General features: G+C 40.1%; 1 protein-coding gene and 1 non-coding gene across 2 annotated transcripts; one reads left to right on the top strand and one right to left on the bottom strand.

The window, feature by feature from the left end:
• Window positions 1-228: 228 nt before the first annotated feature.
• Window positions 229-281, top strand: LOC123729346 (U7 small nuclear RNA). Its single transcript, XR_006761134.1, has one exon. It is a non-coding gene; the product is annotated as a U7 small nuclear RNA (small nuclear RNA).
• Window positions 282-6,443: 6,162 nt separating this feature from the next.
• On the bottom strand, window positions 6,444-15,086 carry LOC106579882 (alpha-1A adrenergic receptor). Its single transcript, XM_014160211.3, is given in 2 exon segments — window positions 6,444-6,976; window positions 13,369-15,086. Coding segments are annotated over 2 exon segments (1,437 nt in total). The 5' UTR covers window positions 14,273-15,086.
• Window positions 15,087-21,116: the final 6,030 nt, after the last annotated feature.

Below are 21,116 nucleotides of genomic sequence, written 5' to 3'. Positions count from 1 at the left end.
TTGCTGTCCTGCCTGAGCATTGGAAATGTATCGAGTACTTTTTGGTGTCAGGGAAAATGTATGGAAGTAAAATGTGAAATGTAGTACATTTAAAATGTGTCCAAAATATAAATAGTAAAGTACAGATACTCCAAAAAACGACTTAAGTAGTGCTTCAAAGTATTTTTACTTAGTTACTTTACACCACTGCCATTCAGACCCCAGTCCTACCTACCTACAGGTTATAGAAAATGTGCTCTTTTAGTATTTCTCTAGTAGGTTTATTCAAGGAGAAAGCCTCCACTTCTATCTCAAAGATAATAAAACAAAAACATTGTATTAAATACTACAGTAATGTCCGCAAAAACACTACAGTAACTACATTAATTATTATGTGTACTACATATTATTTTATTACAGTGTTTTGCTATAGTTAACTGTAATTACTACAGTATTCTACAGTGAATACTACAGTTAAGTCTGTAAAAACACTACACTGAATACAAAACAAATTCAAATTCAATTGAAATATTTGTCACATGCTTTCTAAACAACAGGTGTAGACTAACAGTGAAATGCTTACATAAGGGCACTTTTCAACAATGCAGAGAGAAAGAAAATAGAGAAATAATAGAGAAGTAAAACACGTAATAATAAAAGTAATAATGAATACATAACGAGTAACGATAACTTGGCTATTTACACGGGGTACCAATACTGAGTCAATGTGCTGGGGTACGAGGTAATTGATGTAGATATGTATATATAACTAGGAATAAAGTGACAGATAATAAACAGTAGCAACAGCGTATGTGATGAGTAAAAAAAAAGAGTCAATGCAGGTTAGTTCAGGTAGCTATTTGGTTAACTATTTAGCTAAGTTTTTAGCAGTCATGGTTTGGGGGTAGAAGCTGTTCAGGGTCCTGTTGGTTCCAGACTTGCATCGGTACCGCTTGCCATGCAGTAGCAGAGAGAACAATTTTATGTCTTGTGTGGCTGGAGTCTTTGACAATTTTTAGGGTCTTCCTTTGACAGAGCCTGACATAGAGATCCTGGATGGCAGTGAGTTCGGCCCCAGTGGTGTACTGGGCCGTACGCACTACCCTCTGTAACCATTTTCAATTTGGGCTGTAACACAAAACAATTGGAAAAAGTCAAGGGGTGTGAATGCTTTCAGAAAGCCCTGTATACCATAGTATACTATAGTATTTTTTCATGTGGGTGAAAATGCTTTGGGAGTTTTTTGGAGTCAAAAGGTTATTTCAGGACCATGGCAGTTAGGCGTGTGTGTCTGAGTCAAAAGTAAAATCAGCAGGGTCTGGTTCACGTGTCATTGCAACAGAGGATGGAAACTTCTATTTTTCCACTCTGATCCATTTTCAGCCAAAGCAGTATTAGTGGAATTCATTAGAAGGGTTGCATTTCAAAGACCGTAGAACATTAAAAACCAGAAGCAGAGGGTAGAGCAAAGAGAGATTTAAAAATGTGTAATGCCTTTCTCAGTACTTCTTTTTTTGTATTATTTGATTGGCGATACTAGTGTGCTACCTGCATGACTATTTTATCTTTCTTTGGAAGCTACAGCCCACGCACCCACACACTTCTTATTCAGGAAACTGGGAGCATCTGCATAGGAGTGGTGTCTACTCAGTACTGGTTGTAGGTTTTTACCCACAACTTTTCTATGATCAGAAAAAAGCAATTGCATACTTTTAATAATGCAGGTTCGATTGAATTGGGCTCTTAGTCTCTTTGTATCTCTCTTTATATCTCTCTTTGTATCGCTCTTTGTATCCCTCTCTCCAGCCCAGAGAGCGAGAGACAGTCAGTTCATCATCAATACCATCTGTGTTTTGAGCCAATAGCCTCTCGATTACGTCAGTACTGAGACAGTATGACTCACAGAGAGAGAGGCACATTCATGCCAGCCAATGTCAATGGGGACAGAGTGTCTGCTGGCTCAATAAGTATTTCTGGCCACTCCCCTCAGGTCAGCCTGTCCACTTGGCTGCCAGGACTTGCTGGAGATACTCATCTTCATGCCGGGAGTGACGATTGTCGTTGCAATGCCATTCACATTCCAACCGCACAGAGGGAGTACATTGTAACACCCAAGAGAAAATAATCATAGGAAAGTCAACCAATACTGCCTGCGCTCCATATCCTGTTCAATTCCATGCTTCTGCCTTGATGTAAATTACAGATAACCCCTCTGTAGAGATTATTATTATGCCCACAATGTGGTCAGTGCATACCCACATGAGGAAACCTGGTTGAGAAAATACTCAGAGAGCAAATTTTCTGTATCAGGTAGGTAGGCAGGCAGGCAGGCAGGTCGGAATGGAAAGTTCAGTGCTTCTGCTGTTTTCTATAACCTGAAGGGAACACCACATATGGTCTATACCTGGCATGTAGGTTTTTCACTTATGGGTGGCACAAATTGGGATATGGGGGAGGGGAATGGACAAGGTATATGCAAATTAAAAACTGTAGTATATACTAGTAATTACTGTAGTGTTTTTGTGGACATCACTGTAATATTTACTGTAGTGTTCTGCGGTCTGTAGTATACTGTATTATTTACTGTAGTATTCTACAGTATACTACAAAGTCCTATAGTAAGTACTACACATGATCGGGATACTACAGTGTGTAGTATAGTATTCTACAGTACTGTATATTACAGTTTACTACAGAGTTCTATAGTATTTACTGTAGTATTCTATACTAAAGTGTAGTATTTTTTCACGTGGATATCCATGAAATCACTTTTATTTGTGTGCTTGTGTAAGTGGCGGTCGGTGATGTTTAAGATGAGGGAGGACATTCTTTTTTCTTATGAGCATGGCCTTATTTCTAGTACAGCATATTGGATGACTGTCATTCATATTCCATTCACCCAGCTCAATGAAACATCGAGTGGTTTAGGCTACTATATTATACTCTAATTTTCCCTATACCCATCATGAGGTTGCTACAATCTAGCTTATGAATGAAAGTTTCCAACGTAGGTGCACAGGTAGAGAGAAAAATTTGAGTAGTCAAGGTGACAGACAGTGACACATGCAATACCGCCTTGCACCCTCTTGTCCGCATCTAGCTATTCTAGGGCGTAATCATTAGTTCAACAGTTGCAAACAAGGGTTTCTATTGGTCAAATTCAGGTAGGTTTATCCCTGTTTTCTTCCATTTGCTTCTGTTTAAGAAACGTTTTGCAACAGAATCAGTGGAATGAATACACCCCTGATCACATGCAAACACAGTTCACTTTCATAGCAGCCACACAGAAAGAGCATTATATTTTTGCTCGTTGTAGAATTCCTTCTCGCATCTACGCACTCTACTCCTCTCACCTTTTCCCTTCGCTTGTGGACTTCAGTGCACAACACATCAGCTGTCTGTCACCAGGCAGAAAAACTTTTACAAGCCAAACCTTCATATTATAACCGCTACACACAGCCTACATCGTTGTCATCATGTTAGCTAACGTCATAGCTAGTAAACATAGCTACTAGAACTAACACATTAGTAAATCCGCTACAATCATGCAGTAAAGTGTACAGTCAGCAAGCAGTTTAGCAGTTACATCAAGGGGCCCTGTTGACAATACATTTATAAAACCAAAAGCTTGCCTTGACTTGAAAGCGTTCCAGTGTTGGACAGCCATAGCGTTGCATAGCCATCCCTCTCCAGTGTTGGATAGCCATCCCTCTCCGTTTGAGGTGGGTGTTTGAGTAGTCTAAACTAGCTAGCTGCATTTGCTAGCTAAGTGAAAGTGAAAACAATTACAATGATATATACAGTGCTGTAAAAAGGTGTTTTCCCCCTGTCTAAATTTCTCTACTTTTGCATATTTTTGATACTGAATGTTATCAGATCTTCAACCAAAACCTAATATTAGTTCAAGGGAACCTGAGTGAACAAATAACACAACAATTGCATACTTATTTCCTTTATTTCATAAACAAAGTTATGCAACACCCAATACCCCTATGTGAAAAAGTTATTGCCCCCTTACACTCAATAACTGGTTGTGCCACCTTTAGCTGCAATGACTCCAACCAAATGCTTCCTGTAGTTGTTGATCAGTCTCTCATGTCGCTGTGGAGGAATTTTGTCCCACTCCATCCATGCAGAACTGCGGTAACTCAGCAATATTTGTGGGTTTTCAAGCATGAACTGCCACAACATCTCAATTGGGATTAGGTCTGGACTTTGACTAGGTCATTCCAAAACTTGAAATTTGCTGCTTTTTAGCCATTTTCATGATTGTGTGTTTTGGATCAGTCTTTCTGCATGACCCAGCTGCGCTTTAGCTTCAGATCACAGACAGGCCTGACGTTCTCCTGTAGAATTCTTTGATACAGATTGGGTGGACAACATGTCAGTTCATGCTGCAAGAACTCTGATAGGTTGGAGGAAATCCTCCAGAAGTTGTCATAATTACTGTGTAAGTATATGGAAGGGGGTGAGAACCATGAGCCTCCTAGGTTTTGTATTGAAGTCAATGTACCATGAGGAGGACAGAAACTAGCTGTCCTCCGGCTACACCATGGTGCTACCCTACAGAGTACTGTTGACGCTACTGTAGACCTTCATTGCAAAACAGTGTGTTTTATCAAATTATTTGGTGACGTGAATATATTTAGTATAGTTTCATCTAAAAAGGATAACCTTTTTAATTTCACTATTTTTGAGGAGGATGGTCCTCCCCTTCCTCCTCTGAGGAGCCTCCACTGTGTGGATGCAATTTGAAAAAGGTTCCCTGAAACTGGAAAGCCTGAGCTACAGTATGAAGGCAAATTTCTCACTGGTTTATGGTGGATTTAGAGGCTTGGGAGCAGTTATGAGGTCAAAACCCATGAAATGATTCCTCAGAATTCCAAAGGAGGAAGTTAATCTTCTGTCTGGCAGTGGAGATTGGAAAGTGGTATCGTGGGAATGTTGGAGTACAAAGCAATACTGTCCATGCGTGTTTATGAAACATGTGTGTCCATGAAATCACAAAAAAAGGATTCTCAAAGTGATGTTGCAACTCCCAAACTGAGAATATCTCATAATCTTTTTATTGGAATACGTGACATGGAAGGACAGTATCCTCTTGGGTTCCAGCCTGCTGTGGACAGTATGGTGTGATTCATTTGTGATGGGCATTGTGCCTGCCCTCTGACTCCCCAGGGAGACTGGGAGGGATGTCACAGTATCATACAGTCACACACTATTCTCACAACGGGACAAGAGCTTGGTAAAGGGTAAGACACTGGGAGAAATATTACAATTTTGAGCAATTTGTGAGGTTACCACCAATTACATATGTACAGACTTGACCTATTATGCATTGGTAATATTCTTTGTAAGTATACAACTTGTAAACATTACACAAGGAACACACAATTTGGTCCTCCTTTGGAAATACCTTCACAAACCCCAATATCTTTTCAGGAATATCTGTAATAAATAATACATATATTGATATAGCTAAAGTGTAGATCCCAGTAAAATTACTGAGCTCCCCAGGGAAAACTTTTTTCTAACATGTATATTTAAAAGGGGAGGGGGATATATTTTGCTCTTGGGGAACTATCACTTTTGGCGTTAGATTGGAATAGTAATTTGGACTGTTTTTCTTTACTATTCAAATCAACTGGATGGTAAAGTGTGAAGAGTGGCAAAGGCCACCCGAGAGAATGTGCACTTGTCTTAAAGGCCCAGTACAGTCAAAGACGTGATTTCCCTGTGTTTTATATATATTTCCACACTATGAGGTTGGAATAATACTGTGAAATGTGAAAATTATGATGATTCCCTTTTAGTGTAAGAGCTGGATAGAGTTGTGGCCTGCCTGGTGGCATCACCAGGTGGTAAATTAGTTAATAGACCAATAAGAAAGAGAGTTCCAATAACAGCTAATTTTCCATTTTCCCCTTCCCACTCAGACCACTACCAGACAGCCTTAGCAAAATTCTTTCTTGAGAAATTGCTCTTCACCAAGAAGCTATTTTTGTTTCTCACTAGTATAAGACGCTCTGATTAAGAACATCTGCTAAATGACTAAAATGTAAATGTAATGTTACTTTTTGATCATTTTAATTGAAAACAATCACAGCAAGGTACTTAATTGTTACCCAGAAATTAGTTGATATGTAGATAATAACTGCTGCATTGGACCTTTAAAGAGTGTCAACATCTCAAGGTAAAACCTTGGTTTAGTGGGTAAAAACAAACAATAATTTAAACACTGCCATTGTGTATCTGCAGTCAGAGTACTCCAAATATTTCAGAATTTCATCGACCATCTCCACCAGCTATTATTAATGTTTCATCGTTGTAAACTCCACTTAGCTTAGAAATGTATTCACTATTCACTTTAGTTTCTTTTAATAGCACTGGACCTTGAGGCTAGACCATGCTTTGTTTAAGAGAAGACGAGCTACAGTATTCATACCAGAGACATTCAAAATGATTTACTCCATCATTATCTCTGGTTATACGGCCTCTCCATTTTCACACAAAGACAGCTGGTGGATCTTAATGGTGGGCAGGGTCCCGTGTGGAGGGGGCTGGGGATGGCTGGTCTCCTGGTTGAGGCTCCCGTCTCTGATGCAGCAGCAGGTCTTCAGCAGACTCCTACTGCACAGTTGGGCCACCTTAGCCTGTCCTGTCTCTATCTTCCACTCTCTGTCATCCCTAGAGGAGGGTGTGTGGGACAGGGCTATGGAGGAGGAGGGGCTAAGACGGGAGGGTTCACCTCTGCTATCTACTCTCAGAGTGAGAGAATGACCCTGGACCTGGGCATGACTGAGGCCTGGACCCAGGTAATGAGTGGCTCTGGGCTGGGATCTCAGACAGCGCACTCCCAGAATACTCTGGAAGGCCTTCTTAAACTCCTGGTTGGAACAGGGGTAGATGATAGGGTTGATGCAGCTGTTGAAGTAGCCCAGCCAGAAGGTGATCTTGAAAACCGTGTCTGAAGGTCTGTACGCCGGGAATATGGAACCTATAATAGGCCACACACACACACACACACACACACACACACACACACACACACACACACACACACACACACACACACACACACACACACACACACACACACACACACACACACACACACACACACACACACACACACACACACACACACACACACACACACACAGAGAGAGAGAATTAGACATGGACACACATGCCCACATTCAAAGGGAATAAAACTGATTAACATCAAGGTATTGACGTCAAGGTATCAGATATATTAAAATTGCCTTCATAAATCCTACTGCTTCTGATTACAGGGGCTCATGGGAGAAAGTGTGATAGAGTGTGAGCTGCACACTTAATAGTGAAGTAGATTAAATGGTTTAACATGCACATTACATGAAGGACTTTTCCCAGCCAATGCTCGACATTAAAATAATTAAATGGCTAATGTCTTGGATGGCCTTGAATTTGAGCATCTATCTTCACAGGTAGGCTGGGCGAGCTGTCTTGTGAAATTCTTTAATGGAGAAGCTGTTGGAGAAATTTTAGTGATGTGGAGATAGAGAAGAAGAGAGAAAGAGAGAGAACGAGGGAAAGAAAGGAGGCGAAGTTTGAGTAGATATGATTCTGTGTCAAGTACATCTCAGATGACTACTGTGCAACAAGCAACAGCTATACTACTACTCTTCTAACTACTGAATTCATACATCCTGGAAACTTGATTGCCGTTACTCAGGAAGCCTAATTTATCTATGAAAAGTTGACACAATAAAGACAGTGATGCAAAACATGTTTTTTTAAGAAAGCTAAACAAATAATTTCTCCCTCTACTGCACCAAACAGAGGGTATAAAGCGATGTATAGCGACAGAAAACAAGATAGAGTGAGCAATAAATAATGGATGACCAATAAATGTGCTCACTTCCCAAGTGAGACGTTGCCATACATCCAGGAAGACAAAGAAGCACACTACTGCTCAAATACTGTAGCTCACTACCAACACCCCCAAATATAACTCATAATGTCAGTAATGATTTAAGATAACAATACCAAAGATGCATGGTAGGCACAAGTGCAACTACTGACTAACGACCACAGCACCAGCAGACAAAATACCACTACCTTGTGAACATGTGAGTAAACAGTTGCTTAGCTCTTGGTCATGCCTTTTTAAAAAGCTACTGGAACAAACCAGTCTGAAAATAAACACACTGCCAAGACAGTGATAGCCCTCTTAACCCTTTTGACCCACTCAAATCCCCACAAGGGTAAGTTTCCCTCTTGAAGAAGAAATAAAGCCTGTCCCAATAAACCAAAGCAAACGAGAATAACCATCCCCAGCCGAACACAATCAATCTTAACTTGAAAACCGTTCTGTGATTTAACAGGATAATGATACTTAACATTGTTGTCCAGACATGGTAAGGGAGTAGAATCACCACCCTAGCTCTCTATTGCAGTTGCTATATTTCTGAGCATGAGAGTGTATAATAAATCGGAACCCTGAGGGGTTAAGAAGGAGTTGACTTGATCTTAAATTTGATTTGATTTGTATTTTCTTCCCACATTCATCCTATACTGAAATGATTAAACTAACAAGCAGACTATATATTTCCTTCCTGCTGTGATCACACTGATGAGAATGCCTCTATGTGCAAGAGAAATAGATGCCGAGAGAGAGTGGGAGAGAGATAAAGACAGAGAGATAGAGATAAAGAAAGAGAGAGAGAGAGAGAGAGAGAGAGAGAGAGAGAGAGAGAGAGAGAGAGAGAGAGAGAATGGTTGTCTGAAAAGTGTGTGTGAAATATGATCAACAGAAAGTTTCCGGCAGCATGTGCTCAGCACTCCACCCATCCCCAGATGTTGCCAGAGAGACTAGGGGATCACAAACTGGCTCCCCAAACTCCCAGTGACCTCTGCTACCAGGCCACCTATAGGTTGCTAGGGAGGTTGCTAGGGGGCAGGACAGCAGACAGTCCTTCTGCCTGCTCAGGTCAGAGCCTCATCAGTCTTTCTCCAAGTGGAGTACGTGGACAGACGTGAGTGATGTTGCTATTGAAACTTGTGTTCATTTACTGTTGGTTGTTACTGATGCCAGTCATTAATAGCAGTTGATGCTACTATGTGTTAAACAGTCATTGTCATGTTATGTTTATTATGTATAGTATATTCAATCATATTTCTCTTTGTACAGAACCACATACATTGCATATGTCCTCTGGAAATGAATAGTTTCATTCCAAAACGCTATACCAATTTTCAGAAATGTTGGTAAATTTGCTTTTATTGTTTAAAGACATTATGAATGAGATGAATGTGGTTTTTTTTTCACTATCTAATCATGGCATGGGGGTTGTTCAATGACAGATATGTATTTGTTTAAAATCTGTCATGTCATGGTTTAATTTCAGAGAGATAAATAATCGTGTTTTCTTTCTTCTAAATGCTATATATCCACCTCACTCTCAGAGAAATAAGTAGTACTGCTAGGTTTTACACAGTCAAACGTAACAAATAACTACATTTTTAGTAAAGAAATGTACAAATTATATATTTGCGACATCAATATCCAATTAAAAAAATATATATAATTAAAGACAGTAATATGAGATCTGTATGTAAAACATTTACATTTGACATTTTAGTCATTTAGCAGATGCTCTTATCCAGAGAGACTTACAGTAAGTGCATTCATCTTAAGATAGCAAGGTAAGACAAGTACATGTCACAGCCAAATATACAGGACACGAACATTCCATTCCAGCTAAACAATGAATATATAGCGTTTAGCAAAAAAACAAACATTTTCATACTCTCTCAAATATATGAATAAAATATCTGACAACAGTAATATTTTACACACACATGAAGGTACCCATAAGCAATCATTTCTGATGAAAAAATACAAATGTGAAAAATGTGTGGATATAGCATTCAACTCTTCAAATACAGTTTCTTATGTGTAACTCTCTGTAAGGTTGCCTTATTCATAGACCCCCCCAACTGGAAAGCCACTCTCTTTTAACCACAGCAGCTCTTTGATCACACTGAAAAGATGACTGGGACAGAGGCTGACTGAAAGGGACCCACCCACCCATGCTGAGAGTATCTCTGTTATCTGAAGAATCCTATGATGACCCAGTGTCTGGCTAGCCTAGCACCAGACCCGGCCACAGCTTTAACCTTTGTTGCCTGCACTGCATCACTGAGACACCTGGCCCAAACTGCAGTAACTCCTCAGCGGCCTTCCGAAAAAAAACATGAAATTAACACCAATCGACAATGGTGTCTTGGAAATGAATAAATGGAAATGGACATTCCAAACGTACTCTATCTTTCTCTGTAGCTCTCTATCTCTATCACTTTCTAGTGTGTGTGTGTGTGTGTGTGTGTGTGTGTGTGTGTGTGTGTGTGTGTGTGTGTGTGTGTGTGTGTGTGTGTGTGTGTGTGTGTGTAGTTGAAGTCTCTAATATAGGATCATTTCTTGAGACTGGTATTTTGGCTTGCCTGAAAATCCTCTCAATATTTTCTACACAATAGTGTTACGTAAACACGATCATTTAATCAAATGAAATTATGAGGATAATGGGCCTAATCGGAAACGTTCATCAATCAGTTTTCTTTTAAAAGAATACTGACTCTATTCAAAGATTGTGATAACATCAGTAAACGTTTATGGCAATTATACTTGTTATTGGGCATTGTGTGCTCTGAAATAAAAGCTACTGAAATAAAAAATGTATTTCATTATTTCCACATGAAATACCACATTATTGGTAAGTGTATGTGCAGTTGGGGTCAGAAGTTTACATACACTGTAGCCAAATACATTTAAACTCAGTTTTTCACAATTCCTGACATTTAATTCTAGTAACAATTCCCTGTCTTAGGTCAGTTAGGATCACCACTTTATTTTAAGGATGTGAAATGTCAGAATAATAGTAGAGAGAATTATTTATTTCAGCTTTTATTTCTTTCATCACATTCCCAGTGGGTCAGAAGTTTACATACACTCAATTAGTATTTGGTAGCATTGCCTTTAAATTGTTAACCTGGGTAAAATGTTTCAGGTAGCCTTCCACAAGCTTCCCACAATAAATTGGGTGAATTTTGGCCCATTCCTCCTGACAGAGCTGGTGTAACTGAGTCAGGGTTGTAGGCCTCATTGCTCGCACACGCTTTTTTAGTTCTGCCCACAATTTTTCTATGGTATTGAGCTCAGGGCTTTGTGATGGCCACTCCAATACCTTGACTTTGTTGTCCTTAAGCCATTTTGCCACAACTTTGGAAGTATGCTTGGGGTCATTGTCCATTTGGAAGACCCATTTGCGACCAAGCTTTAACTTCCTGACTGATGTCTTGAGATGTTGCTTCAATATATCCACATAATTTTCCACCCTCATGATGCCATCTATTTTGTGAAGTGTTCCAGTCTCTCCTGCAGCCAAGCACACCCACAACATGATGCTACCACCCCCCGTGCTTCCTGGTTGGGATGGTGTTCTTCGGCTTGCAAGCGTCCTCCTTTTTCCTCCAAACATAATGGTCATTATGGCCAAACAGTTCTATTTTTGTTTCATCAGACCAGAGGACATTTCACCAAAAAGTACGATCTTTGTCCCCATGTGCAGTTGCAAACCGTAGTCTGACTTTTTTATGGCGGTTAAAGAGCAGTGGCTTCTTCCTTGCTGAGCAGCCTTTCAGGTTATGTCGATATAGGTGTCACGGTTGTCGTAGAAATGAGCGGACCAAAGTGCAGCGTGCGTGTCGTTCCACATTTTATTTACACTGTGAAACTATGCAATACATAAATAAACTGAATGACAAAAACAACAAACCGTGACGCAGAGGTGAAACATACACTGACTCAAAAACAATCTCCCACAAACCCAGGTGAGACAAACACCAACTTAAATATGACCTCCAATTAGAGACAACGATGACCAGCTGCCTCTAATTGGAGATCATCTCAAACAAATCCCAACATAGAAATACAGAAACTAGAACAGCCCAACATAGAAATACAAAACTAGAACATAACATAGAAAAACGAAACTAGAACACCCCCCTGTCACGCCCTGACCTACTCTACCATTGAAAATAACAGCTTACCATGGTCAGGACGTGACAATAGGACTCGTTTTACTGTGGCTATAGATACTTTTGTACCTGTTTCCTCCAGCATCTTCACAAGGTCCTTTGCTGTTGTTCTGGGATTGATTTGCACTTTTCGCACCAAAGTACGTTCATCTCTAGGAGACAGAACGCGTCTCTTTCTTGAGCGGTATGACGGCTGCATGATCCCATGGTGTTTATACTTGCGTACTATTTTTGTACAGATGACCGTGGTACCTTCACGCATTTGGAAATTGCTCCCAAGGACGAATCAGACTTATGGAGGTCTACAATTTCTTTTCTGAGATCTTGGCTGATTTCTTTTGATTTTCCCATGATGTCAAGCAAAGAGGCACTGAGTTTGAAGGTAGGCCTTGAAATACGTCCACAGGTACACCTCCAGTTGACTCAAATTATGTAGCTTCTAGAATCTTCTGAAGCCATGACATCATTTTCTGGAATTTTCCAAGCTGTTTAAACTTAACTACAGTCAACTTAGTGTATGTAAACTTCTGACCCACTGGAATTGTGATACAGTGAAAGCGATAAGTGAAATAATCTGTCTGTAAACAATTGTTGGAAAAATTACTTGTGTCATGCACAAAGTAGATGTCCTAACCGACTTGCCAAAACTATAGTTTGTTAACAAGAAATTTGTGGAGTGGTTGAAAAACGAGTTTTAATGACTCCAACCTAAGTGTATGTAAACTTCTGACTTCAACTGCATATTCTACAAAAAAAATGTCTGGTAGTTAAGTTAGACAAAAGCAGTCATGTATGACAAGTAAAATAACATAAGGGTGAGGAGAAGATTGGCATTTTGCACAGTTCAAACAAATACTTTGATTAGTGTACTCTTTTTAATGATACTTCAGATGGTTTCTATTTGTAAACAAGTTTTAATTCGTGTCATCAATGAAAGTAAATCTTTGCAGATGCAGCCCATTATTGATTAATGCGACAATAGACTACATTTTACATCATCCACAACCAACAACCTCACATAATCTAAAATAACTGATTTATTACACACGTAAATAAACCTGTTCTATTTCTATGGTTGATACCGTATGACATAAGAAAGGCTTGCATGAGACTGTTGTGAACATCTATTTTGGGAGACATCCCACACTCCCTCCTACAGCCATCTCTGCAATGCAATTTAATTATAAACCCTCATAAATTATTTTGCCAAGTGTCGATACAAAAGGAGGTGACATTAACAGCATGACACAGCAGCTGTGGAGCACGATCTACAAGGTAAGGAGCCTGGGTACATTGGGTAACACTCACCTATGGGCAGAACCAGGAAGAAAGGCAGCCAGCAGAGCACGAAGCAGCCAACCACAATGCCCAGGGTCTTGGCGGCCTTCTTTTCTCGGGAGAACTTGAGGAGGCGCAGGGCGAAGTGTGTGTGGCTGCGCAGGGCCTCGTCCTCAGACACAGCCGTGTTGCCGCGGTGGATCCTCAGCGTGATGCTCTCTGAGTCTGACTTGTCTATTTTGTGACCCTCCCTCAGGCCCCGGCTCTCCTGGCGGGCCACCACATACACCCTGCAGTACATAGACAGTATGATGGCCAGCGGGAGGTAGAAGGAGCCCACAGCAGAGAAGATGGCATAGGCAGGCTCCTCTGTGATCTTACAGATAGACTCATCCTCAGGCGCCGGCTCCTTCCAGCCAAACAGAGGGCCAATGGAGATTGTGACAGACAGAGCCCACAGGCCCACCAGAGCTAGCAGTGCCCTGCGCTCTGTCACGATGGCTGGGTAGCGCAGCGGGTAGCTGACCCCGATGTAGCGGTCCACTGAGATCACACACAGGCTCATGATGGAGGCTGTGCAGCACAGCACGTCCACCGCTGCCCACACGTTGCAGAATGGCCGTCCGAACACCCAGTACCCTAAGATCTCAAAGGTGGCAGAGAAGGGTAGCACGATGGAGCTCAGCAGGAGGTCTGCCACCGCTAAGTTGACAATGAAGTAGTGTGTGACTGTGCGTAGGTGTCGATGACAGACCACCGACAAGATTACCAGGATGTTCCCAAAAACCCCAAATATGATGAAGGTCCCAAGTATCAGTCCCAGCGCCACAGCCTTGATCACATTGAGCTCTGGGACAAATGCCTGGCTGCAGTTGGAGCAGTTCTGTGTCGGAGGCTCTGGGGTCATGTTCATGTTGTCTGCTATAGGAACCATCTGTTCTCTATACAGTATTGATACACTGTGCTGCCCTGTACTGTAACAGTAGACTGATAAACAGACTGCAGACAGTTATGTTTGCTGAGAGAAGACAAGGACATCAGAGCACTTTCCTGAGAAGTAAAAATAATTAAAATAAGGATCACATTAAGACTGTCATGTCAAATTGTAATTTGACTGATGATGTCTCAATCTAATGAGCAATTACGATTAATCAAAAATAGTAAGCTATGTTCTTGTTTTAAACACTGAGCGAGACACACATTGTGTATGCAGAGGAATGCTATTTAACATAGAAATCATAATCCATTTTGAGATTGTGCTGGATGTTAAGCCACAAGTTATAATACAGTTGGAGACCACAAAAGATCTTTGATGGAGTGTGGAGTCGACTCTCTGACAGTCTGACCTGTCAGAGTCGTATTTGGTTACTGAGGATCATGATCATAGGCATAGCTCTGAGGCCGATCTCTCTGATCTTCCCAATATCTACTTCAAAGTGTACAAGGGCAAGTCTATGTCATATAAAAAATGTAGAATAGTAGGAAGAGGACAGTGAAGCATATACAATCTGCAAACTGAGTAGTTTGGTTTTAGTTTGGCTCAATCCAACTGGAAGAGAATACTGAAAGATATTCTCACTGAGCTTGAGCTCCAGACCAGACCGCTTGCCAGAGTAGGAGTTAGGAGGTAGGAGGGTTATTACAGGTGAGGAGACAGGCCAGTTCCAGGGCAAGTCTGGCCAAGCCTCCTGAAAGTGGGAACAGCCTCAGCTTGGATGTGGATGAGTTGAATAGTCACTGTGCATCTGTGGCATGACTCCCCCTGAAACAAAGAGATACAGCCACAGTGATGCTTTGGTCTGAGTAAGACTAAGTTTAAACTGGTATGACATCCAACCACCACAACAGATCTCATGGAAAATCAAACCTCAGTAAGACAAGTCGCTATATCTTTAAAAACATTTTCAGTCAGCCACAATTTGTATTCTGCCGCATGTTTCAATATCATTAGCTGCTTAAAATTACCTATCTGGCTCCTATCCAGTCCCATTGTATGGGAGATACAATCCCTTTTCTCGTCCTGAATTAATTTCCTTCTTGAAAGAAAAGCAGGTGCAGACTTTGCACCTGCTGCAAATGCTTAGCAAATCTGTCCCTTTTTCTCAATTTATCTGTGTAGCCTAAGAATAAAATAGAAGGAAAGCCTCCGTATAAAATTGGATTTGATTGCTGACATTTATGACGTAAAAATGTATTCATCTGTCTTAAGACATGCAGTGTGCTGTATCCTTTCATATATACAGTGCCTTCAGAAAGTATTCACACCCCTTGAATTTTTCACAAAAAGGTAGTGGGTAAAGAAAACAGACATTAAAAAGAATAAAACAAAAAATTGGAGCCTCAATTTTAAATATATTAAATTGAGGTTGTGTCACCCATCTACACACAATACTTCATAATGTCAAATTTGAATTATGTTTTTAGAATTGTTTACAAATTAATTCAAAATGAAAAGCTGAAATGTCTTGAGTCAATAATTATTCAACCCTTTTGTTATGGAAAACCTAAATAAGCTAAACATTTGCTTAACAAGTCATATAATAAGTTGCATGGACTCACTCTGTGTGCAATAATAGTGTTTAACATGATTTTCAAATGACTACCCCCATCGCTGCACCCTACACATACAATTATCTGTAAGGTCCCTCAGTCGAACACTGAATTTCAAGTACAGATTGAACCACAAAAACCAGGGAGGCTTTCTAATGGTTCGCAAAGAAGGGCACCCATTGGTAGATTGTTAATAAAAAGCAGACATTGAATATCCCTTTGAGCAGGGTGAAGTTATTAATTACACTTTGGGTGATGTATCAATACACCCAGTCACTACAAAGATACAGGTGCCCTTCCTAACTCAGTTGCCAGAGAGGAAGGAAACTGCTCAGAGATTTCACCATCAGGACAATGGTGATTTTTTTGAAGTTACAGAGTTTAATGGCTGTGATAGGAGTTAACTGAGGATGGATCAACAACATTGTAGTTACTCCACAATACTAACATTAATGACAGAGTGAAAAGAAGGAACCATGTACAGAATAAAAAATATTAAAAAACATGCATCCTCTTTGCAATAAGGCACTAAAGTAATACTGCAGAAATGTGGCAAAGAAATGAACTTTTTGTCCTGAATACAAAGCGTTATGCTTGGGGCAAATCCAACACAACACATCACTGTATACCACTATTCATATTTACAAGCATGGTGGTGGCTCCATTATGTTATGGGTATGCTTGTCATCGGCAAAAAACTAGGGATTCATTTAAAAAAGTTGAAAAAAATAAATGGAACAGATCTAAGCACAGGCAAAATCCTAGAGGAAAACCTGGTTCAGTCTGATTTCCAACATGCACTGGAAGACAAATTCACCTTTCCGCAGAACTTTAACCTAAAACTCAAGGCCAAATATACACTGGAGTTGCTTACCAAGATGACATTGAATGTTCCGAGTGGCCTGTACGAGCTTAAATCGTCTTGAAAATCTACGGCAAGACCTGAAAATGGCTGTCTAGCAATGATCAATAACCAACTTGACAGCGCTTGATAAGTTGAAAAAAGAATAATGGGCAAATATTGTACAATCCAGGTGTGCAAAGCTCTTAGAGACTTACCCAGAAAGACTCACAGCTGGCTTTCTCTCCTTCGCTTTCAAAGAGTAAACTTTCATAACAGAGGACATAGCTATGTGTACTCTATTTTTCAAGATCTTCCACATAAAAAAAACACTGTCTGACTGATGTTAAATGTATCTAATCAGCTTTGTCACTACTGCTCAATGGCATTTGGTACATGGACGTCATCTATGGAATTTAGATTTGATCGAATGCTTGACAACAGTAGAATACTAAAAGTGGATGGAAACAGCCCTAGTTTGGTTTATATTGGGTTATGATAAGCAGCTTTGACTTAGATGATGACATTAGAAGTTCATCTGAGTGCAGCTCTTAGACTATAAATCCATCAGTGTCAAGGTTTATGTATTCCAACCAATTCTCTTGTACTTTGTATGCACACCAACCATTACCATACAGAATAGGTGAAAGTGGAATCAATGGGTGGAAAAAACACACACGGGTAGTAATGGGTCTAAATTAAAACATGACTTAGTTTCCTACTGTCCTCCTTCCCTCTCTCCTCCATCATATTATTGGTTCAGTCTGCTTTCCAACAGACACTGGGAAACAAATTCACCCTTCAGCAGGACAATTACCTAAAACACAAGGCCAAATATACACTCGAGTTGCTTACCAAGATTACATTGAATGTTCCTGAGTAGCCTAGCTACAGTTTTGATTTAAATCGGCTTGAAAATCTATGGCAAGATGTCTGTCTAGCAATGATCAACAACCAACTTGACAGAGCTTGAATAATATTTTTAAGAATAATGGGCAAATATTCTACAATCCAGGTGTGCAAAGCTCTTAGAGATTTACACAGAAAGACTCACAGCTGTAATAGCTGCCAAAGGTGATTCTAACATGTATTGACTCAGGAGGGTGAATCCTTATCTAATCAAGATACATTAGTGTTTTATTTTCCATAATAAAAAAAAAGATGTTCGAATTTTTCTTCCACTTTGACATTAGAGTATTTTGTGTAGCTCATTGAGAAGAAAATGACAATTAAATCAATTTTAATCCCAAATTGTAACACAACAAAATGTGGAAAAAGTCAAGTGTTGTGAATAATTTCTGAAGGCACTGTAATTCATCTTGACTTTGTTGTATGGTGGTGATGCAACAATCTCTCTGACTGTCTCTCCTTCGCCTTCAAAGAGTAAACTTTCATAATAGAGGACATAGCTACATGTATTTTTCACAATGTCCCACAGAAAACACCCACTGTCTGACTGATGTAAAATTAATCTAATCAGTCTTATCTCTGCTGCTCAATGGCATTTGGTACATGGACGTCATATATGGAATATACTGTAGATTTGATTGAATGCTTGACAACACAGTAGAATACTAAAAGTGGATGGAAACAGCCCTAGTTTGGTTTATATTGGGTTATGATAAGCAGCTTTGACTTAGATGATGACATTAGAAGTTCATCTGAGTGCAGCTCTTAGACTATAAATCAATCAGTGTCAAGGTTTATGTATTCCAAACAATTCTCTTGTACTTTGTATGCACACCAACCATTACCATACAGAATAGGTGAAAGTGGACGGTTAGTGATGGGTCTAAATTAAAACATTACTTAGTCCCTTACTGTCCTCCTCCCCTCTCTCCTCCGTCATATCATTATTACCGCAGCGTGACCTTTCCTCTGTGCCCTACAGAGTCCTGCTCCACACTGGCTGAGCAGCTGCTGAAGCAGCCTGGTGAACTCCTGTGTACAGTCAGATGCCACTTACATTCACACCTCCAACTAGTTCCTGCGTGTGGTGTGCTGCTGGAGCGAACACTGGGATGGTGCCATAATATTACTCACGGTGTGGGTTATAACACACAACAGCGCTTGGCTTGTGTCCTAGCAGGGTGAGAATGCTCATTTACTTTAAGGGCAATATAGGTACTGAACCAGCATCTCTAGACCTCTCTAATGCCCAGAAAGCTCAGATTCAAACTCCCATTCATCAGCTCTGAAAGCATTCTAATGTCTAAATACATTTGTTGATCGCCAAATATGGAGTTTTGCTGAGCAACTATCTTCATTTACTCCCATTACGGCCAGTATGTATTTCCAAAAAAAGGTCTAAATAAAAATGTACTAGCAACCCAAAAAAATCCTATTCTGCACCTCCAATCACTCATTACTGCCCCTCACAGGTCGGAAGTCTTCAACAGCTCAATACATTGGAGGTGCCGAAGAGTAATTTTGCTTGTACATTTTTTATTTCATTTTTATTTAGACCTTTTTTGGAAGCACATACCAGCCGTGACAGGTGTAAATGAAGATAATTGCTCAGCAAAATTCCATGTTCATTTTGGTGATCAACAAACGTATTTTGACATTATAACGTTTGCATAGCTGGTGACTGGGAGTTTGAATCAGAGTTTTCTGGGCGTTAGAAAGGTCTCTAATGCACAGATACTTACTTGGGTAGTGTACTAGCAGGATGAGAGAGTGCTCATTTGATTTAAGGGCAATATAGGGTGCTAAGAATGTGTCTGACTTTAGCCACTGAAGCGTGGGACAAATAAAAAACTGCCCATGGCAAAGTTATGAATAAACAACAATGACAGTTGCATCATTGTCACACATGAAAGCATTACTTAATGAGTTGCCCTCAGCATAGTGCCTTGTAAGCAACATCTGGATGTTAGAAATTAGGTGCATACCAGACTCAGGTGCACAGGTAACCTGAAATGCCTCACTAAATTACCGCAAACCCAAACAGCAAAGACATTATACTCAAATCAAGAAAACAAGGATTGTTTGTGTCTAGCAAGCTGCACAGACAGCCAACCCCCTCTAAATGGTGCCTGTTGGGATTTGTTCAAATTAAGGATCCTAAAAGCATTACATTATGCCTGAGACAGTGTGTCCACATAACTGCAGTCATGACTGCCCCTAAAGCAACATCCATTCTGTCCAAGATTACATCACAATTACTGGTACGCTTTAATGAACAGTTATCACATTATTGCAGTAGTATGGTGGTATTCACTGTCTCTGACTATTAGCTCTAATCAAGTCATAATGCCAGAGAAGCCGGTGTTTGGAGTATATATTGGCAAGGGTGTTGTTAGGCCGAGACGAAGTCGGAGGCCGGCAAACCGTGCCAATATATCCTCTGAACACTGGCTTCGAGGGCGTTATCACTTTTATACAACGAGCTATCAACATATTCAAATAATGATTTACATATTTTCATTAAAAACCTTATTTTGATTAATTTATTCATACTATTTCATCCTTCCACAAGATATAGTCCTGACACAAATCGAGGGTTGCTACCCAAGCTGGCTGGTTGTTCTTTCTATCGGTTCAGTTGCCAAAGACACGACCCAGTCATTCGTTCTAAATGTTCTATTGCCATACTTATCCCTTGCTTGCTAGCTAGCCAACTACGGCTAACTTTGTCACGTCAAACAGTGCAACCAGAATAAAAACAAAGTAGATGCATTTGGATATGTTTAAGCTGTTATCTAGTGGAATTTATTTGGATACATCAATAACGATGAGCTAATGATGCGCGATTTCACCTGGTATAGAAAATGTGCTCCTCGTCAGGACACTATTGTTCATAGGAGATAGACAACAACACAGCTAACATAATCACTTCAAACTGAAGCTGGAAAGACTGCAAACTAGCTGCACATTGTTTCATTTTTTTTGTATATATCCATAAAAATGATGCTTATTCATGATTTCGACTGGCTGATAAAAGCTGCCTGCCTGTCTGTGTAATCCTGACTCGCAACAAGTTCATTACTATGCGACAGCTGTAGATCGAATATGAATATTAAAGCAATGTTGCAAATGTCGGAGAGACATTTATACTAATCTCCGCTGTTGAACCACTAAATTTTAGTCTCAAAGATTAGATAATGGCTAGATGTTCTTTATAGTGGAGATATAAATTGCCTGGCTGGGCTGATGAGACAGTGGATTGCACAGTCAGATGGAACTGTGTAAATAGGCATTTTAACATCATAGATTTAGCAGGTGGTCATTTGTGGAATATACACCAACTGGAATGCAGTTTTAGCCAATCAGCATTCAGGATTAGACACACCCATGATATAATGCTCAGTAATCACACTGTTTGTTTTCACATACATTAATGGACTGTGTGGTGACCTCTCACAGCTCAATTCTATTACATGAA

Source organism: Salmo salar, chromosome 20 (assembly GCF_965601325.2).
Source record: "Salmo salar chromosome 20, fSalSal1, whole genome shotgun sequence".
In the NCBI taxonomy this organism is placed as follows: domain Eukaryota; kingdom Metazoa; phylum Chordata; class Actinopteri; order Salmoniformes; family Salmonidae; genus Salmo; species Salmo salar.
Note: the sequence above shows the minus strand (reverse complement) of the source record. Positions and strands in the feature narration are given on the sequence as shown.